This window comes from Neopsephotus bourkii, unplaced genomic scaffold (genome assembly GCF_033783945.1).
Source record: "Neopsephotus bourkii isolate Nb327-2 ecotype Australia unplaced genomic scaffold, CSIRO-AGI_Nbou_v1 NB_867, whole genome shotgun sequence".
Taxonomy (NCBI): Eukaryota; Metazoa; Chordata; class Aves; order Psittaciformes; family Psittacidae; genus Neopsephotus; species Neopsephotus bourkii.
The window spans coordinates 1,131,771-1,155,398 of NW_026901363.1; the positions used below are offsets into that span (position 1 = coordinate 1,131,771).

Below are 23,628 nucleotides of genomic sequence, written 5' to 3' on the forward strand. Positions count from 1 at the left end.
AGGCAGGATTCAGACAGTCCTTATCAGTGAGAGATTTCACAGCGCCTAACAGCCTCTTTGTTAACTGGAGCAGTGAGGAGCTGCAGCTTCCAAAGAGCGGCAATGCAGGCCAATTCAAGCACTGCCAGGACTCTTGTCACATTATCCTGGTGATACCCTTCTCATGAAAGGCAGTGCTTTAGAAATCAAGCGCATCATCATTCTGCCTTTGTTATTAACGCAAACTGACTTGTTTTCATCGTTACAGCCTCGACCTAATTCCCCGTGAACACGCTCCCTACAGCTGCTCAGATCTCTGGACAGGATTTGCTTTCCCTGTGCTTTAATGACATGAAGGTTGTGACTAGCCCTCTGGGCATGCACAGATAGCTGGAGCCCAGGAATAGGGTGCAGCCACCCCCCCCCCCCCCCCCATGCACTCCCGCTCACAAGCTACTGAGGGTGATGTCTCCTACTCTTGCAGCTCCAGGGTATATGAAGACTACTGGAGTCCATGAGGTGCCACCATAACCATTTCCCCTTCATTCCCAGCAGCTGCCAATGCAGCAGAGGTGGGCAATGCCCACTTTCTGATGCCATGAGATAGTCCAGTCTCTCAGTTCCTCCCAAAACACAGCATCAGCTGCAGGGATAGTTTTGCAAGCCTCTGAGCTTACTGATTTCCCTCCTATGAAGAGAGCAGTCCTGCTTCTGAGAGATCATCCTTGCTGGAGACAAACTGCCTGTCACAAATAGCATTAAATACAGGGTATCATATTCGATGGATAATGGTATGCTTTTATGTTTTTCTCTCTTGGATGCAGGTCACACAACTAATGTCATCTCCAAATGCTGAAATCCTAGATGTGAAAAGGTAAAGCTTAATTGCCTTGAACAGCAACCCTTGTATTGACTCCAACATAAGGCCCATAAATATTAATACAGCTATATTTAGCCCCTTTCAATTATACATACAAAATTAAGCATCTTTCTGGGAACAAATCAGTCTAGATAGGGTTTGGGTTTTTCTCCTTTTCACTTTTTAATGCATCCTGCATCAAAATAGTAATAATTTTAACAGAGCTAAGGCTTAAAAAAATAAAACCAAAACACCAAAAAGATGCAGTGGATGGAGGGAGCCTTAAAGATGCTTTCACGTGGCTCAACCAACTTGCAGGTGTTCAGAGGCACTTGCATACCTCACCCCTTCCCCACCTGACTCCACTCTTGTTCTGCTCTTTTCTGTCTATCATCAAACTGGGACCCACAAAAGGTGTATACACAGAGAGCGGCACACAAGTGGAACCAGCCTGAAACAGGATCTCTGGGTCTCAACATCACTGCTGGGAGGGGGATGCTCAAGGAGGATTCCTTCCCAGCCTGAGAGCAGAGATCCCATCTTCAGCATGGCCATGCCCACACAATGCCTTCTGCAGTTAAAGACCTTCTATTCTGTATAAAAATCACATCTACTTCCCTGATTTGCAAATTAATTATACATCGCTTTCCTTGCCAAAGTGGACTTAATGGTATTAATGTTACATGACAAAGAGAAACTATCAGAAAGCTTCTCTCATAATGATGGCTAGATTGATCAGGAAAGAAGAAAGGGGATTTCATCCTTTTGCTCTTTAACCCTTCCCCACACAAACAAAAGGGGCCCTTTTCTAGGAAAAGGCTTTTTCTAATTCTCAGGCAAGCCCAGGTTCATCTCTCCAAAAGGAAGAGCATTAATCTTTCAAGCATAAAAGCCTCTAATTCAATTCCCGCATGACCCTTTACAGAAAACACAACTTGTGGAAAGAAGTTTGATCTTCATTTTTGCAAGACAGGGGCTTTAACTGGCTAAAGTGACATTCACAGCTCTCCAGGAGACATGTCTTCAGGTACGTAACAGGAATGTAGGGCTGCAGGAATCTGATGTATTCTATATGGGTACAAAGGGCTTCCTTGACCGGAATCCAGATGGGTGCAGTAAGCCTTGCTCAGAGCCTCTGTCACCTCCCTTTCTGCAAATTGCTGCATCAGTTTTTGTTTGTTGGTTTGGGGATTTTTTATGGTCATCAAATCCTTCCCTTGCAGTTTCTTGTATTAGAGCTGACCCTTCCAAAAAAGAGGCATCTGAAGCAACTTTTGCAATGTTGAAAATAGCATCCTGAGTTTTCAGACATGATTTTACTCCAGTCATGAACCATTCTATCTACTAATTCAGGCTAAACTTTGTCACCAACAGGATTTTCCAGCAGGTTTGGGGGGAAACAAAATAAATCATATTCTTTTTCCATGCCAGTTGTTTTCATCACTTTGGTTTGAATGTTCTTCTTCGAGAAGGTAAAGTGAATGGGGAGTCCTTTTCTCATAATGCACAGTGCAGATTACAAAGTTCTCTAGGCTGTTCTTCATGCTTAAAATTGCCAGCACTCCACAAAGACTTTATTTTTTAATAAACATTAAAAATCTGCCTCGGAGGGTCAAACACCTAAAGCTGCAGGTTGTACGTACAGACAAAGCAATCATTACATGAAATTCCTGCCCCACTTCAGTGAGAGTTTTGTCATTTACTGCAATAGGGTGAGAATTTCACTCTGACTTTTAGCAGCACTTGGTTAAGGCACACTGCATGATTTAGCCTCATAATCCTGCAGCATCTCACTCCCTAAAGCCCCATGCATCTCTCAGAGCCTCATGAACACTCCAATATTTTTATTTAATCAAACAATAACCTTTAAATAAATGAAACGGCATTAACAAGCTAACAGGTCTGAATCAGCAGCATTAATCCCTCTACCACAGGGGGCCCAGGTAGATGTGATTTGATTGCTTCTTCCAGATGGAGCAGGGCTAAAATTCACCACCAACATGATCAATGACTTTACCTCATCAGACATAATCAGTGCCTCTGTATAGGCACATCAACTGATGAAAACATTTTATCCTCTAGCACAACGAATAAAATAACTGCTGTTTCCTCAATATTTGGAGGGCTGTTTTACCACCAGCTTCCCAGAATAAAGCAACTAACATGGGTTTTAAGCTCTATAATATATAACAATAATAATAATAAAAATCTTATTTCACAATCCAGAAAGACAAGCTATAAATCCTCTACATGGGACTAAATGAATGTAAATTCTAATGAGTAGCTGCTGTGGTCCAGCAGATCAATAAAGACATCCTTACAAGAAGTTTATAGCCATCTCTAACATCATCTACTAATGTTCTTAAAACCATCTAACACATGTTCAACATGCTTAAACACCAGCTCCCTGCTTCCAAAGCTGTTATAAACAAATAGCATCTTCTCACCTCTGACAGCTTCCCCTTGGGCAGCGATCACCTGCCTAACAGTCACACTGATTCACTGCAGGTCCTACCTACCATTCAAGCTGTGGGATGTTACTCCAATACAAAAAATTCCTCCAAATGGATTCACTTTCCTAGAAAAAAAAATAAAATCTCATCCTTTGGGAAAAGCCTTACTCCTTGCCTATAGGTGTGGATATGCGGACTCCTCATTGGAAACATACACAGCAAGCGAAGGCATCATCTTAAAAAAGGCATCCAAAGAAGCACCTTCCTCTCCACAACCCTGGCGGCCTGGGGACTTGGTTGCAGCCCCTCTGAAGAGCACAGCCTCATTGCTGGTGACTGGCAACACGACTGCCCCATGTAAAGGGTGGCTGGGCAGGGACCCATGGTGATGGCCCACTCCTTCCCATGGCCCTGCAGGGGAACAGGCAGCCCTCAGAGGACCTGGTGCTGACCTGAAGCCCAGGCACCGTTTCACACCAAAAGCTATGATTCTCTTTTCACAATGGGTTTCTGACCCCTCCGGAGTGTTTGTGATATCCCTAAAGCTTTGATACAGGCTTGTTGCCCTAAGCAAATTCATAACTTATTTAAGAGAAGACTTTCACCCTTAGGCATAGCTGTCAAGCTCGTATTCCTCAGATGCCTTCTGATGTGTGCATGCCTTTTCACACAGTTTCCCCTCCCTGTACACTGTGGGTTTAAACAGCAGTACAACTGGGATTCCTGAGGAAAGGAGGAGAGCAGTGGGGCTGTGCAAATCCATGGCAAAGCTGCCTTCAGAGAGCTGCACCCAAGGGGAAGACAACCTTTAATTTGTTCATAGATATTAACTTCAGAAGTTTGATGAGACAGAGCAGGGTCTCCGCTGCCCAGAAAGGTAAATAGAAGAAAATGCTGTTCAAGCAATGCTTAAGCTTCAAACTAAAACTCATCAAGGAGCCTCCGGTTTTTGTCTTTGTCTGAGATAAGACATGGATTTTGTTTTTTCTAAGAAAGGATCAAATTCCTCCCTGGAGTAATCAATACAAGGCATGAAGTCAGATCAGAGGGAAGAGATGAGAAGTCAGGAGAGGTGGAACATTAAGATGGAAATAGAATAAACACAGTCCTGAAACCCTGGAAATCACAACACGCCACAAAGGACCACTGGGTTTGTTATCTAACGCTTCTCTTGCATTAACAGCTGACGTAGGTGATGTACATGACAAACTGCAGGCAGCTTCATCAGGCGCAGGTGAAAAAGCTGCAGAAGAGCTCAAGACCAGATCAATTCCCGGTGACAGTGCTGCAGTGGGGAGCAGGACACGCTGCAGGACTCTGCCACCACTGCTCAGGTGTCCCCACAGCAACAAGCACCACCTTGATACTTCTGCTGAGGGACCACCTGCCTCCACTGAGCACCCAGAAGCTGGGCTGCTGCATGTTGTGGCTTTACATCACCCGAAGGGGTTGTGAGGGCCCTACCTCAGGGCTTTGCAGCCTATCTGCAGAGGAAAAGGACAATTTCAAGATTTTGTCCAGATTTTAGTTCTTCAATCTGAACAATTTAACAATTTCTACCACTATTACAGGTTACTCTCACTGCAGTCAGATTTCTCCTTGCCAGGCAGGTAAGTTCTCACTGTTTCAGCTTGAAGAGCAATGTACTTTCGAGAGAAGGCAGCTCTATAATTTAATTATTTCAACTATTTCAGCCCCTCTGCCTTCATGTTCACATGAAAACAGCCAAGCCCTTACCTGCAGGAGGGCAGGACAAAGTGACAGATGCATTGAAGTGTGATACATCAAGCACCTCACAGGAGCATCTCAACCTAAAGGGAGCTGCTCTGAACCTAAGTCCAAAACCTCCTGGCCATCAGCACTTGCATCAATGATATTCACATGGCAAGACAGGGATACAGAAGTTTCTCGCTTGCTCAGAAGCCATCCTACCAAACTACACCATCATTAAAAAGGCAGGAAGAAACACTGCACCACAGAAAGAAGAGACAGGAAAAACTTCAGCCAAGGAGTGCTCACAAAAGAGTAAAAGGAATACATCAGCAGGATAAATATTAACAGGTGGCAACAGATCAAAACCATTAGCAGGGCAGAGCTGACATAGTGAGGCCAGATGAAAGGCACCATAGGTCCATGCTGGGCATCCCTGATTTGAGTCTTATTGCGAGCAGAGCCTGCACCAAAACATGCTTGATCCCAGTGTGGGCAGGGAGATGCCGACACTAAGCCACGAAAAGCAGCCCAGTGGAGATGTGGAAGAGGAGGCAGCCGCCAGCCTGGATTGCTTTTACTCTCTGGATATGCCAGTTGTGAAGGTACGAACAGCGGCTTGCCCTCTGCCTGCATAGGACCCTCTTAGTGCCAACCCTGAGGACAAGGATCAGGCACCATGCCCTGTCCCCAAGGAATAATAAACCAAAGGGGCCAAGTGCCTTATTCTGCCTAGCAAATTGCATTGCCTTAGTTCAGCTGCCTCTGTTTGCTGGTCCCACTAAACCCCATGCCCTGTAAACTTCAGTAGGCTCCTAACTCACAACTGTCTAGAAGCACATCAGTGGGGCCAAGTCAGCCTTTTAGGGACTCCAGAGACATGTGGTAGAAGCTTCAAGGAAATACTGCGAGTGGTAAACTAAGCAATGCTGCATCCAGGAGGGATAACACCGATTGATCTTCGCCTAGCTGCTTAACATGGTACAAATTGCTTTTTAATTGGAGTCGGAGAAACTGGCTTATCTAGAAGGTTCACAGCTCATCTTGAAAAATCCTTTCCTCCTCAGCATCCCCTGGAAAAGGCCAACAGCTTTCTGGAGTACAGGTCTCCCCAGACACCCAACAGAGAGACCTTGTCCATCACAGCTCCAGATACCCTCTGAGTTCCTCATTCTTAAGCCAAAAAGCACCTCAGATACACCCTGTCCCCCAGGATGCAGACAGTCTGTGGCTGAACTGAAAGAAATCCCTATCCTGTTGTGCAAACAGCTACAGAAAGGCCCCATGTGCCTCCTCCCTGAGCAGTAAGATGCTCCCCAGTCGTTTTGTATTGCCAAAGCATGTTAAAAGGATTCTTGAGGCTGTAAGGATAGAAAAGGCTGGGGAAAGTCTGGAAACCTCTCTCCCTGCTTTTCCCTCCCCAGGCACTCATGAGGTGGTTGTGTTTGGGTTGCAGTCCAATGGACCCAAACTTCATCAGATAGTAAATAAGGCTGCAGCAGGTACAGCTGCACAGGGACCATCACTGAACCTCAGACAACCCAGCCACCTACCCCTCTCGTGCACTGGGCATCACTGGGCCTGTGTGAGGATTGCAGAGCTCCACTCATTCTTCAGAGTAAGCAGCACAAGGATACGCAAGGTATTTTTGTGCATCAGTCATTCTTGGAGGATCGCTCATAGCTCCATCACTCACATCCCACTCCTTGAGCGTCTCTGCTTTTTGGGTATACGATGTCTGTCTCTTTGTCAGCCAGTTTTCTCTCTTTCTCCTGGCCATATCTCCTCTCTCCTACTTCTGCAAGCAAGGCAAGCTCCAGGTTCAAAACTGAATGAGGCCTCTCCATACACCAGCTCTGTAGGAAGCCCCAGCAAAGAGAATTTGAGAGCTATAAATAGATGCCCCTAATCACAGCCCCTGCAGGGCTGGGCAGAGGATCTGTGCAATTGCACAGCTCCAGATCAGGAGTGGAGGCCAGTGCTGTCCGTAAAAACTCTCTCAGTAGGAGATTTTCTTATCTTACAAAGTTGGCCACTACAACAGATGTCTCCATCCCCTCGGGGTCCATTTCTGTTCCTCTTCTGACTTAATAACCAATCTGCCTTGTGTTTTCCTAAGGGAAACAAGGGTTATCTGCTGATGGTTCTCTGAGTTCTATACACGATGTTTATGCAGCTACTCCTTCCCTAAGCCCAGACTCTATTTTAGTGGTATGGGGCCAAACAAAAGACTAATTTTTGTCCTAAACACAGCCAGTCCTAGCTCACCTGGCAGAGACAGGGAGAAACCTGCTACCAATCATGGAAGACTTCTGTGACACCAATGGTAGTGTACTATGTGGCATGCCTGCAGAATGAGGGGTCTGACAGCCACCTTCCCCATTCCCCCACCTTTCCTCTTCTAAGATATCCTGGAGTATGCTTGCAAACCTCTACTTGCCGTCGAGACTAGAAGGACTCCTTGCTGGAGAGCCCTGGGAGGCAGGAGCAGCAGCAAGGCAAAGGAATACCCTTGCCTGGAACCTGACTCTGCAGCACAGGGCACTCCTGAGCAGCCTTGTCACTGGTTTGCTTCAGTTTGTGTCTGCAGCATCCTTGTAAGAAGAGGAGCTCTGGCATGGGAGCTATTAGAGTGGGTGGCAGCAGATGGTGAAAGCAGAGGGGATAAGAAAATAAATACAAAGAGGCTATCCTGAGGGGAGAAGTCGCCACATCAACACTCTGTTGCTTACACAGTCTTTTTTCCCAAAGCCTAAACAAACACTGCTCGGTTCCCAGTACACAAGGAAAGGGCTCTGGCCAAGTGCTGGGGACAGGCACCTGGGCACACGCAGCCCTGAGAGGTGCTGCAGCCCTCCATACCCCAACTCAGTGTTTTGGGGGGACCTGTCTCATACAGAACAAGGAAAGTGAGGCCAAGAAGGGGGGCTGCATGCCCTGGTGATCCATAATTTAGACACCTATTGTCTGTGTGTGTGTGCAATACCATCACGTCTGTCCTTTCCACAGACACCAAGGCAGGACTGTGTGGTGCTAATGGATGCTCTCATACCTTCAGAAAAGCAAAGGAAAGATATGCTTGATGGAAATGGGGAGAGCTATCTCTGGATCTAGAGGGACTGCCAAGTGCTCTCTCAGGAAAACCAATATACCCTGAATCACACAGCAGCATAGCTGCTGATTTGAAGCAAATTGATCCCTCTCACAGATCTCACGTAACCCATCACTTGCTATCACCCCAGGCCATTTGATTAACCCCTAAGTCTGGAGTCTGCAGCAGGACCATTTCTGCTTCTTTGGCCACCAGCAGCATGGGGGAAAAGCCTTTCCCTCTAATGTTCTTCCTGACGGCAGCCCTGACGGCCCTTCTATTCCAAGGGATAAAAGACTTGCAGTAAACATGTCCAACTAGGGGGAAAGCCTGGCTCACCAGGCGGCCCCATGCACATACACTGAGGACAACTCATTACCAGCCAAGAGCCCCCAAAACCTGTAGCCCTTGTTAAAACTTCCCACGTGGGTCCAGAGGAGTGCTCCATGAGAGGGAATCAGAGGTGAAAGCAGTCTTTAGACATGCAATGTCAGGCTCAGGCAAAGGCAATTTATTATGTTAAACATGTTATTAAAGGATCTAAAGCAACAGAGTAGAGATATTCCAACAAAGGTTTTAACTCCTCCAGCAAGGGGCTCCTGGGAGTCCTCTTGTTAATACTTTGCATGGGGTTGTCTGCAACCAAGCCTACGGTGAACGTAAATGCCTCCTCAGTCCCCTTTCAGAACTCATTTCAGTTAAATCAATGCAGCCATTGGGGAGACTTGAGGAAGCAAAGCTATTAGCAGGACTGCAGTTAATTCTGGGGGAAAGAAACAAGCAACAAAAGCAATAAAAGTGATGGGTGGCTTATGCAGACACAGTAACCCTTTCCTGCTTGGATCCTATCAGCCCATCAGAGGGGAGGTGCTCACTGGAAAAGCCCTCCTTCCCATATTTTGCATGGTTTCTGTTTGAGATCAAAGTGCTCCTAGACTTTGGAAGGGCAGAGGGCCAGAGTACAGAGGTGAACATGGGCCTGGGAAGAGACAACAAGAGGAGGGGTGGGAGCAACTCCAGGCTATCACTGTATCACCAGAGCCCTCATCAGCATGCAAGAGGTCATGAAATCTCATTCCCAGCTTCCCTTGGGAGCAGGACCTTCCAGAACAGTGGAGCACGCAGTGACTGCAGCTTTGGGTGGGAATCATGGTCCAGCAGCACACCTTTGCAGCTGAGCAGGATTGCTCAGAGCAGTGTAGGGACATCACCCCAGCAGCCCCCATGGCACACAGCTGCCAGCACCTGAGAGGGGTCCCCATCTCTGTCACAGCAACAGCCCTTGACAACAGCACACCAAGAAACCACACAGCTCATGACTCCCTCATCTCACTAAGGAAGCTCATGTCTGTCTTCCCCACACATCTCCCTGTTGCTTCTGCCCCCTTACATCCCACTACGTGTGTGCCATAAGCATTGGGAAGGGAGGGTACTACTGTGATTTTGCTTTCTAAAGCACCTTACACAACTGTAGGTGCTTGGAGACAGTCAGCAGCAGAAGCTCTGATAGCAGCAATGTTAAAAGCAGCTCAGGGGACAACAAAGCCTGGCTGACTGCCTGGTGCCCAGACTAGCACACACAGAAGAGCTTGCCAAGCTACATGGGAAATAACTGAGATGTCAAGATAGAAGCTCTGCAGCAAAGCCCACTGACTAACAACCAACAGCACGAGTTGAAGGTCCTGCAAACTGGTAGTTTCATCATTTCTGAAGTGGTAATGCCTATAAAAGCAGAAATAAGTTTAATTATATTTGCTCCATCTACAGGCCTATCAATGTAATGTCATAGAAGACCACAGCAGTCAGACTTGTACCTCTCATCTCATAAACCATTAAACAAAGTAGCACAGACTCAAAACAGGGAAACTGACAACAGACTGACTATGGCCCTGAACCAACCTCCCCTGACTGCATCAGCTTTCATAAGAAGTCTTCTGTGCAACCTCTCATTTCTAAAGCTACACAGCTGTGGAAAACATCATCTGTCCATCCCAACTGACCTCCGAGTCCGGGTCTGAGGCGGTTGTCGTATCCATCCAACAGCCTGTCCAGGATGCGGGTGAAAATAGTGATGTTGTCTTTGCTGTCATCAACGACGTCTGAAACATGTTTCTGAGAAAGCCTGGCATATAAAGGGGGGAAAAAAAGGAGATAAAAACATCATCAGCAGAGAAACCTACTCTTTCCATGCTCTGAGCAGTTACTGGAAACAAAGGGATGTCAGCTCATGCTCCAGCCTGTGCTGCAGTGGGGCGTGCATGCTCATAAGGCAATGAAACCAAACGAATTTTCATGTTCCTAACTCTGCTCAATGCAAGAAGCCTGGAATCCTCCAAGGAAGATGAAGACCTTGGGGCATTTGCTGCCCCAGGTGGACTAAAATAAGTAGTAAATTTCTCAAGAAAATCTGATCTTCCTAAACAAAATTCTCAGTGCAGTTTTGCAAGCCCAAGGGGCACAAATAATACATTTGATTTGATATTTGCAAATAATTTGCATTTTGCATCTCCCTTTCAATCAACAGAGAAGGAGCCTGAGAATGCTTCTGAAACTGGCTTTCCTCAGAAAGAAATTTCAGACTACACAGAGGACCAGTGCTGTGGCTCTAAGCACAGCTTTCCCCAGCAGAAATAGCTGTTAGGACCAAAACAAATGGAAAAGCAAGAGATTAAGTAAGAGCAAAACAAAAGAAAAATCTATAGAGATGCGGAGATTGCAAGGAAGATGGAAGAGGAAATAAAAGAGACACCAATGAGGCCAAAGAGAGATTAAGAGGCACAAACGGGCAGCAGGATTGCTAAGGAAGCCCAGCCAGGCAAGGCAGGAAAGGCTGATAGAGCAGAGGGATCCTCAGCTATGGTACCAGCTAGCCCGACCAGCAAATCAGCCTTGTGTCACTAAACAGGGAGGTGAGTGATGGGGGAGCACTGCCCATATGAAGACCACAGACACAGCAAACTAGAGACACTCTGGTGGTGTGAGATGTAGATGCAATTGCCAGGCAAGGATGCCTGGATGTAGATGCAATTACCTACGCTGCACTGGAGGAACAGTCCCCACAGCTGGGGCAAGAGAAGCCCTTAGATTGTTGGTTTCTAACACTTCTACCCCTTACCTTCTCCTCCCACCTTTCTTCCCTTCTCCTGCCCTTTCACTTGCTCCAGTTGGTGTGTGCAGCCACTGCTTTAAGTGTGCCCAGAAAGTAATTGATGGGAAAAAAACCCACAAAACAACAAAGCAAAAAACCCCACAAAAACCCCTAAGCAAACAAAACCGATCAGAAAGAGAAATATCATTTATGGAGTTTAAAGCTTAATCCTGCTGCATCCTATCTGGTTAGACTCATCGCCCATGACACTGTGGGTCTATTTGTAAATACCCTGTGAAGGGTCAGTAGGGTGACAAGTAGCAGAGCTGGCTTGGAGCTCTCTATCAGAATGTTCTCCCAGCAGAAACCCCTGCTTGTCTAAGATAAATTAGAGCAAAAAGTGTTTTCTAGCAAAAGAGGAAAAATCGAGAGCAGGGTATGAGTATTTTTAGAGGCAGGCGGAATCAATACTATCCAGCATGTGGCAGCTAATTGAAATATTCCATTTTGGGCAATTTTGACATTAATTTGCGTTGGCATCAATAACTAAACACTCTGGGAAATTGCATTTCAAGTGCTTGAGGTTTACTTCTCCAGGGATTGGATCCCATCTCTCACAAGGCTCCTTAGCCTCTGGTTTTAGCAAACCAATACCTGGTAGCATGGGAGAAGAGGTCAAGCCAGTAAGCTTGGCTTTTTAAGAGCCTGAGAGGGTAATAAAGTGCTTAAACTGCAGTTCCCATAGGGGATGGGGAGTGAGGTATGGTAGGGAAAACACCCATTCTCCAACCCTAATGCCACCTGTCAGATCAAAACCATCAAACCACCGCTGATATTACAAACTGCATCACAGCCTTCAGGCCTTTGCATTCCAATCAAAACACTGGTTTTGGTTTTCATCTGGACTTGAAATATTTGAAATAGCTGAACTCCCTGCAGAAAAAGCAGAATTTTGGAGAATTTAACAAATGCCTGCTGTAATTAGTGACTTTCAATTGTAACAGCTTTCAGTAGATGTCATGCTTAAAAGCAATCTGTACCAGTGTCTGCTGATGGGTATATAACCATCTATAACTTATGAATAGCTACTGTGCTCATGAAAGCTCATTCATTAATGTTTTATAAGCTATCTTTAAAAATCACCCGCAATATAAAGAGCGGGAGGACAGATTTTTGTGAAGGAATTCCTGGCGGAGGCTCAGCGGTGATGGGGAAAATGAGTTTACAAATTTCAAAGCCGTTTTACTTAGCCTGACATTTGAGGTTTCAACTTCAGTGTGAGCAGCATGGGATTCACTGAGGAAGAAAGAGCAGCATGGGCAGGGCGACGTAAGGGTGCAGGCAGCACCTCTGTCTGGCACTGACTGTGGCTAATTCCCCAGTCAGCCAAGGTCTGGGGCTGGCTCACCTGTAGCCTTAACATCAAGCTAAAGCTGCCCTGTAGCAAGGTGTAAAGGAATTCAAAAGATACATGGGGATCACGGTTTTAAGGCAATTAAAAGCCTTTAGGCAGGGAAGGCAAAGGTTTACAGCAAATTTAATGAGGATAGGCTTGAGGAAAAGTCATTCCCTCACCACCCGTCCCTGTGCACACGCTCTCTGGAGAGCTGGCTGCCACATCAGCTCCAAACAAGGGTACCCTTGTATGCAATTTAGCAAGCAAATCTTCCTGTGGACCAGAGTGACACCCGCATGGCAGGCAGTGAGGGAGCAGCAGCATCATCAGTGACTATGTTATGGGAAGCAAAAGGGCAGCACTGGGGAAGGCAGAGGCATGTAAAGGCATGCTTGGGAAGCATTTGTTTATGCAGAGTTAGATCCAAGTGGGTGAAGTGGGGTGGGCAGGACAAGGCAGGAGCATGCATCTGGGCAAACAGCTCCACGCAGAGGGGTGAAGTACGAGTGACAGCAATGACATTATTTCATGCACAGAAATCCCTGGTTGCTGCTGGACTTGTAACTCATCAGCAGCAGCACCTCCATGTCCATACCTGGTGCTCTAAAGACTTTCCTAAGTTTTTCATAGAAGTCATGTGTTATTTGCATTTCGCTCTCTCTGTACAAAGCTCATCCCTCCCCGTGGCTGTGTTGGTGGTGTCTTCGCTTCCCTTTCTTGAAGGGCTCTGTGAGCTCCCCAAGCCCCAGCAGAGGCTCCAGTGGGATGCAGAGGAGGGCTGCAGAACCTGTCAAACGCTAACAGGCTTTTGTTTTCTCCTGACAGCTCCCAGAGGCTGGCAGCAGCATTCCCTGTGCTGGGATAGCCTCGACACAGTACAGAGTGCCCAGCCAGGGCTGGCCAGTCCTGCCCCATGCTGCAGCACATCAAGTGTACGGCCCACAGGTCCTTATACCACAGAAAGCCCAACAACTGAAGCAGTTTCATTTTCTTTTCTTTAAAAGTATTCAGAAATTAAAGGGGGAGAATCTCCCTTCCAAGTCCTTGCCCAGAGTGAATTGTGAAGAGGACAAACTGAAAACTGGTTTTGTTGCAAAAAATGCTGACAACTGTCCTTAGTGAGAGGACCTCAGATAACACTAATGTAATCAGTCAGCTCAGCCATGAGGGACTCTACACTCCCTGGGGTGAAAGGCATGGGGATAGGGACAAGTGGAGGGTCAAACACAGCAGAGACACTTCTTAGCGCTTTGCCCTGGACTACTTCACATAGGTACTGGACCTGGGATATTTAGGCATAGCAAGAGGACTGCAGCTTTGCCCAACAGTCTCAGCGTTCACCACCTTACCCAGCGTCAGCAGGGAGAGCCAAAACCAGGACTAGGACTCCAAGGCTAACAAAGGCGAGTGAGCCTGTTCCCAGGAGCCTCAGCGCCATGGTATCAGCACGCAGTGACAGTCACACAAGCCTCCAAGACCTGCCAGGGTGGGCACAGAGGGGAAGGAGAGAAGAGAAAATAGGTTTTATTTATTAGGAGAAAAGCAATCTGCTCAGCTGACTTTTGCCCAGCAGCTTATCTGTGCTAACCAGCAGTCTGTATTGCTGGGGTGCTGTATATGAAATCCCAGAGACCCCACCAGGACCAAAGGCAGCAGCATCCACTGCAGTGCTGCTGGCCCTGGGGAAGTCCCAGCATGGGGTCAGAGCCACGCATGTACATACACACACAAACCCTCACCCCATTTTCATAGCGATCCAGCAGCTTCCCAGGTGCTTCAGCAAGTGCAGAGCTCCACTTCCAAAATGACAGCACTGTTGGTTCTTCCAGCCATCTCTTCCTTCTCAACCCATATCCTCACCTCACAGCAGTTCCCGGCCTCCTGCTACCTGCGCTGCCTTGGGGACACCCACGGAGCAGAACCACTTGCAAAGCCTCAAGACCCATTTTTTTCCCCAAACATCTTTTTCTGAACACTTAGGCCCTCATTTAATTCTGGTAATGACACTGCCAGAAATTGTTATTAAGTTTGGGCACTGAGGCCCAAGATAGTGGGAGTGCTCGGCTGTGCTGCACTTAGTGTGCTCAGATTTTTCATTAATGCTCAGTTTTACTTTTATTGTGATGTTATTGCACATTTAACTGCCTTCCCCTTTTATGTATCTCATTATGTTGATGCACCTTGGAACAGCACTGCCAAGCAACAGCCTGTATAAATACAGCTTGTCGTGACGTCTCCCCAGCACGACACCATGTCTGGCACACAGGAGATTTAGCGCAGTAGCAGCTCAGCACCTTGGTAGCCAGGCACAAATGGCCAGTGTGAGCCTCCAAAGCCATAAATGAAGGCTCACTTTGATCACAGCCTGCAGAAAGGGCACGATGCTGTTGCCAGCCAAAGCTGACTTCTGGATTTCCCCACTCAATAGGCACCAATACTGCAGAGCCTCGGGCAGCATCTTCCAGCACAAAGGAAGGAGATGCTGGGTTGAAAGCCAAACCCCACCACATGAAGGGCATTTCTCAGCTGTCAGACAGTGCTCAGGATGAAGAGGGCAGGTGAGCTCTCAGTGCAAGTGCTCTCAGTGAGCAGGGGCTTCTTCACATGGACTTGGAGGCAGAAACCTGCAGCATAGATCCCATGCAGAGAGCTGGGAGCTCAGCCCCAAGCAGGATTCTGCATCTAGCTAACCCTGGTTACCCACATCATTTTGGCCCTACGGTCTTCTGGATGCTGTGTCTGATCCTTGTTTTATAGCTCAGTACAGCTCTAATAGGACATAAGCTGCCACAAAAGCAGAATGAAAGAGACAGACACTACAAGTCTTTATCCATCCACCTCAGCTTTTGTTCTGGCAATATGCTCACTTATGGCAGGCACAGAAGGAAAAAATAACATTGCCTTGCATAAAGCATGTTCATACTTCAGATGCATTACCTTTATCTTCCTCCCCATTACTGAAAATCCTTGCAACTATCAGTGCATGGATTAATTTTGTGCATGAGATCATTTGTAGGTGTTCTCAGGCCTTATTTAATCAGGATGCTATCTAGGGAAGCACAGCCTTCACACCAAAGGAGCACACACCAGAGGCTGCAGGAGCCTTCTGGCATAGACTCGCCTACACCTCTGGTGAGACAAGCCCTGATTTGGGATGGCTCCTCTGGTTCCTGCCACCCTCCAGCTGAGAAGGGACACACAGTCTTGGAAATCCATGTATTTGCTGATGAAGCACAAATTAAGAGGCTGAACATCTGTTCTGTGGGAAATTCCAACAGTTTGGGGAGACTCATTCCAAATCACAACAAGGACAGCTAAAATGTTGATGTTTTCTACAAGGCAAATTCAAACCTCCTTCAATTAGAAGCTCCTCAACAGATTTCCTTTCAACATTTCCCTTTCATTTCACTTATACTTGCAAATTATACAATAGGATTTGATTTTTTTTTATTAAGGCGATTTCAAACATGAGCCAAAAGCCAAAATCCCACCATTGCTGTTTCCCTCTCCCCTGCCCACACCACCACTGAAAAACCTCACTGAAATCAACACTTTCCCATTCAATTGCTGAATTCAATAAATAGTTTGTTTTGGCAGAATTTGCCCTGCCAGCAGCTTTTGAGCAGAGATACCCATACAAATAGGAACGCTTCGGGTTTGCAGCGGGTGCTTCCTGGGTCTGCAGGAACCCTTCTGACTCCTCTAGAAGGTTTTGGAGCATCTTTATTAGATTTGGTGAGACCAGGGACTGGGGAGATTACACACCAAAGGGGGCACAGAGGAGCTGAAGGAAAGAGGACCAGAAAATGGAGCAGCAAGATAACTCAGACAGAGATAGGGCCAGGAACAGCAACAAAGGCCAGAAGCACACTTTTCATGTAGGTGTGTGTAAGACATGCCTGTCTGTGCCAGGAAGCTCTAAACAACCACATTCTTACCAAACCCTTTTTTAATTCCTTCAATATTATATGGAGATGAAGGGCTAATTTTCTACTTGGATAATTCTATTGAGGAAGGTGCTAGCCAAGGATAACAGGGCTGGTCAAATAAAGTTAAATACATGCTTAAGTCTCATTTCAAGCATCAGAACCAGTTCTGTACACCTGCACTGGGAGGAAACATCTTGTTTCACTACTTGCCCAAGTGATTACTTTGCCAGCAATGGCTCAGTTTACTGGTGCACAGAATGCCCCCCAAATGGGGTGTGAGAATACATGCATGGCTGGTTTGCTATGGCTGCATTTAGGGACTCGGGAAGGACAACACAGCATGGAAAATAACTTGGCACTGTTTCCTACTATTTTCCTTTGGTTCTTGTATTTTTCCCAGGAAGCTGGATACAAGAGAATGCACAGCATTTTCCGTGGGTTTTGCCTCCTTTGATTCGAGAAGCAGATCTGGTCCTGAGGACTGTGACTGGCACTCCTGATTAACACAGGGGCTTAAATTGTCAGTGATGAACCCTGGTAGCCTTGTGATATTGAGCCAGGGCTGGCTTGGGAGTACTGGGGCAGCACCAGAAGGAACAACCCCTTTCCAGCACTGATGCTCACTACCCTATTGCCAGGCAAAAAGCATTCCTCTGAGGGATGTAAGGAAGCTTTTGCAAAGGAAGTGACTTCATCTTTCATACAGCTCAAGGGATCTTCCAAAGCTCCCCACAGCCAGAGGCTAGTGTGGTCCCCATGGCACAACAGCTCTCAGCGTCACCTCTCCCCTTTCCTGGGGCTTTTGCTCTTCCAGGCCAAGCACCAGCCACAGGGACACACAGAATATCAGCCAGAGCAAGGGCTTTATAAGCCTAATAGCTACTGCCCACACAGCCTTTCTAACAAAAAGGTTTCTGGGCTGGCAGGTTTGTAAAACCGGTCCTGGTTTCAACAGCCCAGTAATGGAGCTCCTTAGATTGCAGCACAGAAGAGTCACCCTTGCAGAGGTCTGTCTGCCCCACAGCAGTTACTGTGTGGAGAAAGGGGTCCCTTGGTCTGCAACACCCTTTTGAGCAAAGGAAAGGAATGGAAACACCGAGGGAAAGGAAAACTGGGGCTACTCCAGCCTGAACTATGCTGCCCTTGCAGCAAGGGTGCTGCCCTTGCAGAAGGTGCTTAAGCAAAATGTTATTTAGCTGTCACTTACCACTGAGGAAGGCACAGAAACAGACAATGTCTTGATCTGAATACTTTCAGGTATCCCTGCTCCTCTTGGAAGGGGGGGGAGGATGCAGGCATCACACTTGTAACTGCATGTAAATGAGTGAGGGGTTAGGAATGTTAGTTGGATGGCAATAGTCCCAAAGAAGGAAAAATAATTCAAGATTTCTTACTAGGTCTTGTGGAAAGGAAACAAGCACAGAATCCATTCAGAAAAAAAGCAGAATACAAAGATTTATCTGCTTGGAAAACAGTGATACGAATCAAACTGACCCCTCTTTCACATAAGGTAAAGAACATCACTCTCTAGCTTCTGGTGCTCATCTATGCCTATGCAAGATGGAGCCTATAGGGATTGTATGTGTTCAAAAGAGCTCTGCACTTCCTTCCTCCATCTGTCCATTGCTCATTTCTTAATGGCACAGTTAGTGAATGCATTCATCACTATTTCTGCAGTTGCTGGTAACCTCCACAGCTGAATCCAATGCAGATTTTCTCAGGAGCCCAGCTAACACTTTTCAGCTGGAATCCAGCAATACTTGAGGTTTACAATTCTGTGCACTCTGGATTTTGGCAGGTGTCTCTATAACCAGATACTAAAGGCATCATAAACATACCCACTCCTCTACAGCACACTCAGTCTGTCCAATCTCCAGAGCATCATAGCGTAACAACACTCCCCAGAAATACAGCCTTCCTGTTGGATGAGCAGTTTTGGAACGAGGATTTGGAAAACCTTTATTGTCCTCAAGACACTAACATGCTTCAGCCCCTGTTCCTACTGAGGTGGGTTCGGGAACCAAGAAAGTGATGACACCTTCCAGGTCAGCGTGGTACCCAAAGTTAACACAGTTACTAGGGTACCTCCTGGCTTGTCATAATGAGCTTGATAATTTCATAAAACCTTATTCCATAATGATTAAATATTCTGAAATGCCTTCTTAGGAATGAGTGATTAACACAAGCTTCTGCTGACAAGGGAAAGACAGATAGAGCTCTGGAGGTGGAGAAAAGTAAAGTTTGCAATAAAGGCTGGGAGAACAGCAAGTGTCAGAGGGGGAATGAAGAAAGAAAAGACACCTAAACCTAACTGTGTTTGCTCGTGAGAGCCACATCAGTACCTCTCTCAAATTATTGCCTCCTTGGAACATGCACAGCCAAGGGAACAACCTGATTCACTTAGCAGTAGTGTAATAATGCAGGCGGCATTCGTGAAGCAGCCCAAAGGACATTTTTATCCCATTGCTGCACCCAGAGGTGCTGTGTACCTGCAGTGTCAGTAGGTCAGCATGCCCACACACCATGAACCAACACCAGTGGCACCAGCTGAAAGAGTGCTGAGCTCTCAGAGCTCTCACTGAGCCCCCAGCCCCGGCAGCTGCTCCACTTCTTTGCCAAGCGAGGTATCTCAGAGAGGGCTGTGCAATGAGGAGCTGGTGCTGGGAAGCAGCTGGAAAACGAACTGGAAATTAGAGGCAACCTCAGTGCAAGAGCCCAGCTACAAGCACTTCCATGCAGGGATAAGAGGGTCATCTTGACCCTGGGGATGACAAGCACATCCATCCACCTGCACAGTAACACATCTGAGCACAGCACTATAGGTGACCTCACAACACCTGCATATTTACCCCAGAAGTCAGGCACACTTGCACAGCACAAGAAGCTCCTTAAAGCCCTTCCTCATTGCACTACAGCCTCTGTAAAACAGGTCCCAGGCATCAGGAGAGGTCCTCTGACACCTTTCAGGGATTCCAAAATCATCCAGACCGCACAGACTGTGCTCTGCCCAGCCATCACCAGTCCTCCATGAGCACACCAGCCTTGTGGTGATCATGGCTATGCCTCTTCTAGCACGTCTTTAGGTAAAGCTCCAAGCTCTCTCTGCAGATACAGGCAACCAGCAAGCCCTCAGTGCAGCACCAGTAAATGCAGGCAATGTACATGCTACCCTGTGTCCCTGTTGAGGAGGTTTTGCTTCAGTTCTCAACTTCTTCAGCTTAAAGAAGGGTCTCTTAGAATAAAACTCTTTTTATTTGAAGGCAGGGGTGACAATGGGCAGCCAAGGTTCATCTGGAAGCATGAAAATAATGGTATAAGATACTATGGTGTTTCACAAGACCCTTGCCCTACTGGTTGTTTGTATCCTTTTGTTCTGAAATGAGCTAAACGGGCTGCAGGCATACACTGCACAACACAGGCAGAGACACCCAAGCCAGTGTCTCCTGGAACCAGTCCAGCTGTGCCAGCACCACACTCCACCTGCACTAGTCAGCACAGGGGATGCTTAGTTTGTTAGCCTGGACCAAGGCAAGTGCTCTACTTCCATCATCTGATGTAGCTTAAATTTCTCTGACTTGCCTCCCAGTTTAGCACTGCTTTATGCCATACAGATGCTGCTGAAAGCCAGAAGCTACTACAGTGTTTTGCACGAACAAGAGACAGGCAGCAGTTCCTCCACCTACCTGAATCAAACTTGCTGTTTACAATCTACTTAGAGAAATAGCCCTGGCTCACGGCAAGAGGCATATGGCAAAGGAACCACATAGTCTTCAACTCACAAGCATGAAAATGTTTGTGCTTACCTACCCGAGGGCACACACTAGCTTGTCCCCATAAACACACACACTACACAAGCCATAAACAACCTTCCCATGAATGTGCCACACACATAAGGTGTGAGGCACACGTGATGGCTACCAAATGCGTTGTCTGCAGCTCTGCAAGAGATGTCAGCAGAAGAGGACACCCAGGACCAGTGGCACAAGTTAAAGAAATTAAAGGTTCAGATCCACATGGAAACCTTGGGAGCAAGCCTTAAAGCGGATCTCTTCAGTAGAAAGCTGGTAACAGAGGAACAAGCTCTGTGCCCAACTCCCAACTCAGCTTTAATTTTTCAAAACAAGAAGCTGCTTGACAGTTTTTCCTCATCAAAACAAAATTAATCCCAGTGTTGCATCTCTCTACTCAAAAAACACATCCAGAGGGATTGTAGAGTGATTCACACCCACAACTGCTATGGGAAACCATTTGCACTCAAAGTGTAACAAGCCAACACTGATTCACCCACGTAATTACAGGCAGACACTGATTCACAGCTACTGCAACTGCAGACAGACTGACTCACAATCAAAGCAACTGCAGACAGACTCAGGCTCACAAGCACAACTGGAAATACAACCGTGCTGACAGTACCCAGTCTGCGATCAATCACACTCACCTTTGGAAAACTAGCTAGCACCCTAACCAGTGCAGACACGGCTAGCCAAGCTCTGTGCCTTCTGCTGGTGCTCTTGACCTTCACCTCACAGCCATCTTTCCTTCACTGATGGAACAATATCCACACCTCAGCAACTGTGCCTTTCCTGACAGCGCTCACACTTGCCAAGCATGACTGTCAAAGCCTGAATGCAGGAGCAGAGCTGTATGATGCATATTCAGGCACAGGATGCATACAGGCACAGTAAGTGTACATGGTGCAAGACATCAGCGTACATCCCTTTTGATACCATATATCTGTGCACTGACTTAGTGTTTCCAGAATATAAGTAAATACAAGTCAAGTATAATACAGTTAGCCCATGGGCAAAAGAGATGTCAAAAGACTCACCACTGGGCAAAAGCTTGAAAGGCAGTATTATTTACTACGCTCTCTGGCTGGGTATGTAATTATGTCAGTGTTCAGTCTGAGTATTGTGCTACTTTTTGTAAACAGTTGGCAGGAATACTCCCACTGAGATGAGGGGCTGAGCTGCTTCTCCAGTGCTGAGAGGAGCAAGCTGAAGAGGACACGGTCTACTTAGGGAGAAAGAAACGGAGGTGAAAGAATGGATTAAGCAGGAAAAGATGAAGTAGAAGATGAAGTGGGAGAGGTGACAATTTACAGACAAAGAAAAAAGAGGAAACAAGAAAGAACAGAAGGAGGAAAGCTGTATGATGCACACCTGCAAAGAGAAGCTCCAGAAACAAGGAAAAGCAGTAGCCTCCCAGTGCTAAGTGCGTCTCGCAGCAGTGCGGACAATACATCTGTGTATCCCCATGCATCGAGCTCTGCTGTGCTCTGCAAACCAGCAAGAGACTCCAGAGGAAAGGATGCAGCCTTCGGCCAAGCATGTGCCAAGGAGGTCATGGTGCAACCGCAACCCCGCCAGCTGTCCAAAGCTCTCTTGGAAAAGAGCAGGAGCATCGGCTCATGCACTCTTCTGTCTGTGCATGCATGTGAGCGCACTGCAGGGCACCCTGCCACCACAGGCACAGGCTGAAGGGCAGGCTGGCAAACACAACAGCATCACCACCTCAAAACAGCCCAAAATCCTTTATCCTCCAGGGTAAAGAGAAAGTTAAGACACTACAGAAAGGAGAGGACTTGCCTGAACCACACATAGCATCTCCTAGTTGTAGGCTGGACCTGTCTTGCCACCTGTTATTTACCTTCTTCACACTCCCCACAAGGAAGCTAAGAGGACCTGAGATGAGGGAACAAATCTGCTGCTGCCTTCAGAACAACTCAGGTGAGCTTGCTCTTGCTGGGGCTGGGTGGCTGTTCAGAGCCTCACCAGAGGGTCCCAGCTCTCCCTTTCTGCCTGAGGACGCTGCTGTGTTTGCAGCCAGACGGCAGCAGATATAGGGGATAGACTATGGATGCAATTGGCTAGGGAAATGAACTATTTGTTCAATTATACTTCTCTTGTCCAGATGAGAATTGTTCTGGCAGAAGGCAGTGCGAGGAACAATGGATAAAATGTTGCAGCATGGACTGTCTAATGCTTAGTTTTATTTTATTCTACTCCTCAGTCCTACTAACTCGGGGGGGGGGAAGATCTGGAGCCCTTTTTCCTCTCTCCTGCCCCCCCTGACACAGCATCAGTGCCCATTAGGCCTGGCTGCAGGATTCAGGGAGAAACTTGACTTGACTTTACTGTACCGCTCTCCCACTCAGCCCTTTCCCTGCATTCGCTGTCCGGCTCTAGCATTATCCTCATATAGACATTTTCTATCACAGCCGCTTACACCTATCCCCACTCTCCAGCCGGCAGTACCAGGCTGGCAGGCTGCAGCCCTGAGTGTCCCCAGCGCAGGGGGACCACTGCCCGGCTCGGGCGGCCGCTGTGCTTCGGAGCGGCACGGTCCGGAGTTGCTGCGGGAGCAGAGATGCTCCGACCCTCCCGAACCCCCATCCCTGGGGGATGCGAGCAGGGACAAGCCGCTGCTCCCCGCATTGTTCACCGGCCCTTTGACAATAACCGGCGGGCAGCGCAGCGCCCGGGAGCCCCATCCCCGGCCGGGTGGTCCTCGCTGCCCCCCGCTCCCCATTACCCCCGGGCAGGGCGGGTACCCGCCTCTCGGTGCAGCCGCCGAGGCGGCGCGGGGAGACTCCGGGGGAGCCAGGACGCGAACCGCCGCCCCGCCCGCACTCACCGCCGCGTCGGCTGCCCCAGCGGGGCCCGGCCGGAGCCCCCTGCGCTCCTCGGGGCTGCGTGCCCCGAGCCGCCGTGCCGGGCTGCCGCTGCCTGCGCTCCTGCGGCCGCGGCGAGGGAGGGAGAGAGAGAGCGAGAGCGCGATGGAGGGAGGGAAGCAGCATCCCTCCGCCTTCCTCCTCCTCCCCGCGCGCCGGAGGAGGGTTTACCCACCCGCTTTGTGCGGAGCTGCCCTCCCCGCAGCGCGGCTCGCTGCCGCCCTCCCCTCCCCAGGTTGGGGCCACCACACCAAGCGATGCCCTTTGCCAAACCCCCGGCCACGCAGCATCCTTTCTGCGCAGGAGGATGAGCACGGCTGGCTGCTCCCAGCGTCTACCTGTTGAAAGGAAGGGAGCTTTCCACGGCGCTGGTGCTCTGAAGGGAGATGGCAAGCAGCCCGACGGGTACTCTGTACCCCAGCTCCTGCCAACCTCCTCGCTGCAAGGCCT

The 23,628-nt window shown here is 48.0% G+C and overlaps 1 protein-coding gene across 3 annotated transcripts in view; it reads right to left on the reverse strand.

Annotated features, from left to right (window-relative positions):
* The window catches only part of GABRA3 (gamma-aminobutyric acid type A receptor subunit alpha3), a 63,879-nt gene extending 40,587 nt beyond the window's left edge, over positions 1-23,292 (reverse strand). Inside the window, exons 1-3 of one of the 3 annotated variants that reach the window (XM_061356748.1) lie at positions 23,142-23,292; positions 13,926-14,054; positions 10,093-10,214 (exon numbers count right to left, since the gene is read on the reverse strand). In XM_061356748.1, coding sequence (XP_061212732.1) covers positions 10,093-10,214; positions 13,926-14,014 — 211 coding nt within the window. In that variant the 5' untranslated portion in view covers positions 14,015-14,054; positions 23,142-23,292. Of the gene's footprint in view, positions 1-10,092; positions 10,215-13,925; positions 14,055-18,994; positions 19,014-23,141 lie in introns of those variants that run through there. The other 2 variants (XM_061356749.1, XM_061356750.1) reach the window with 2 other exon arrangements.
* Between the last annotated feature and the right edge of the window lie 336 nt (positions 23,293-23,628).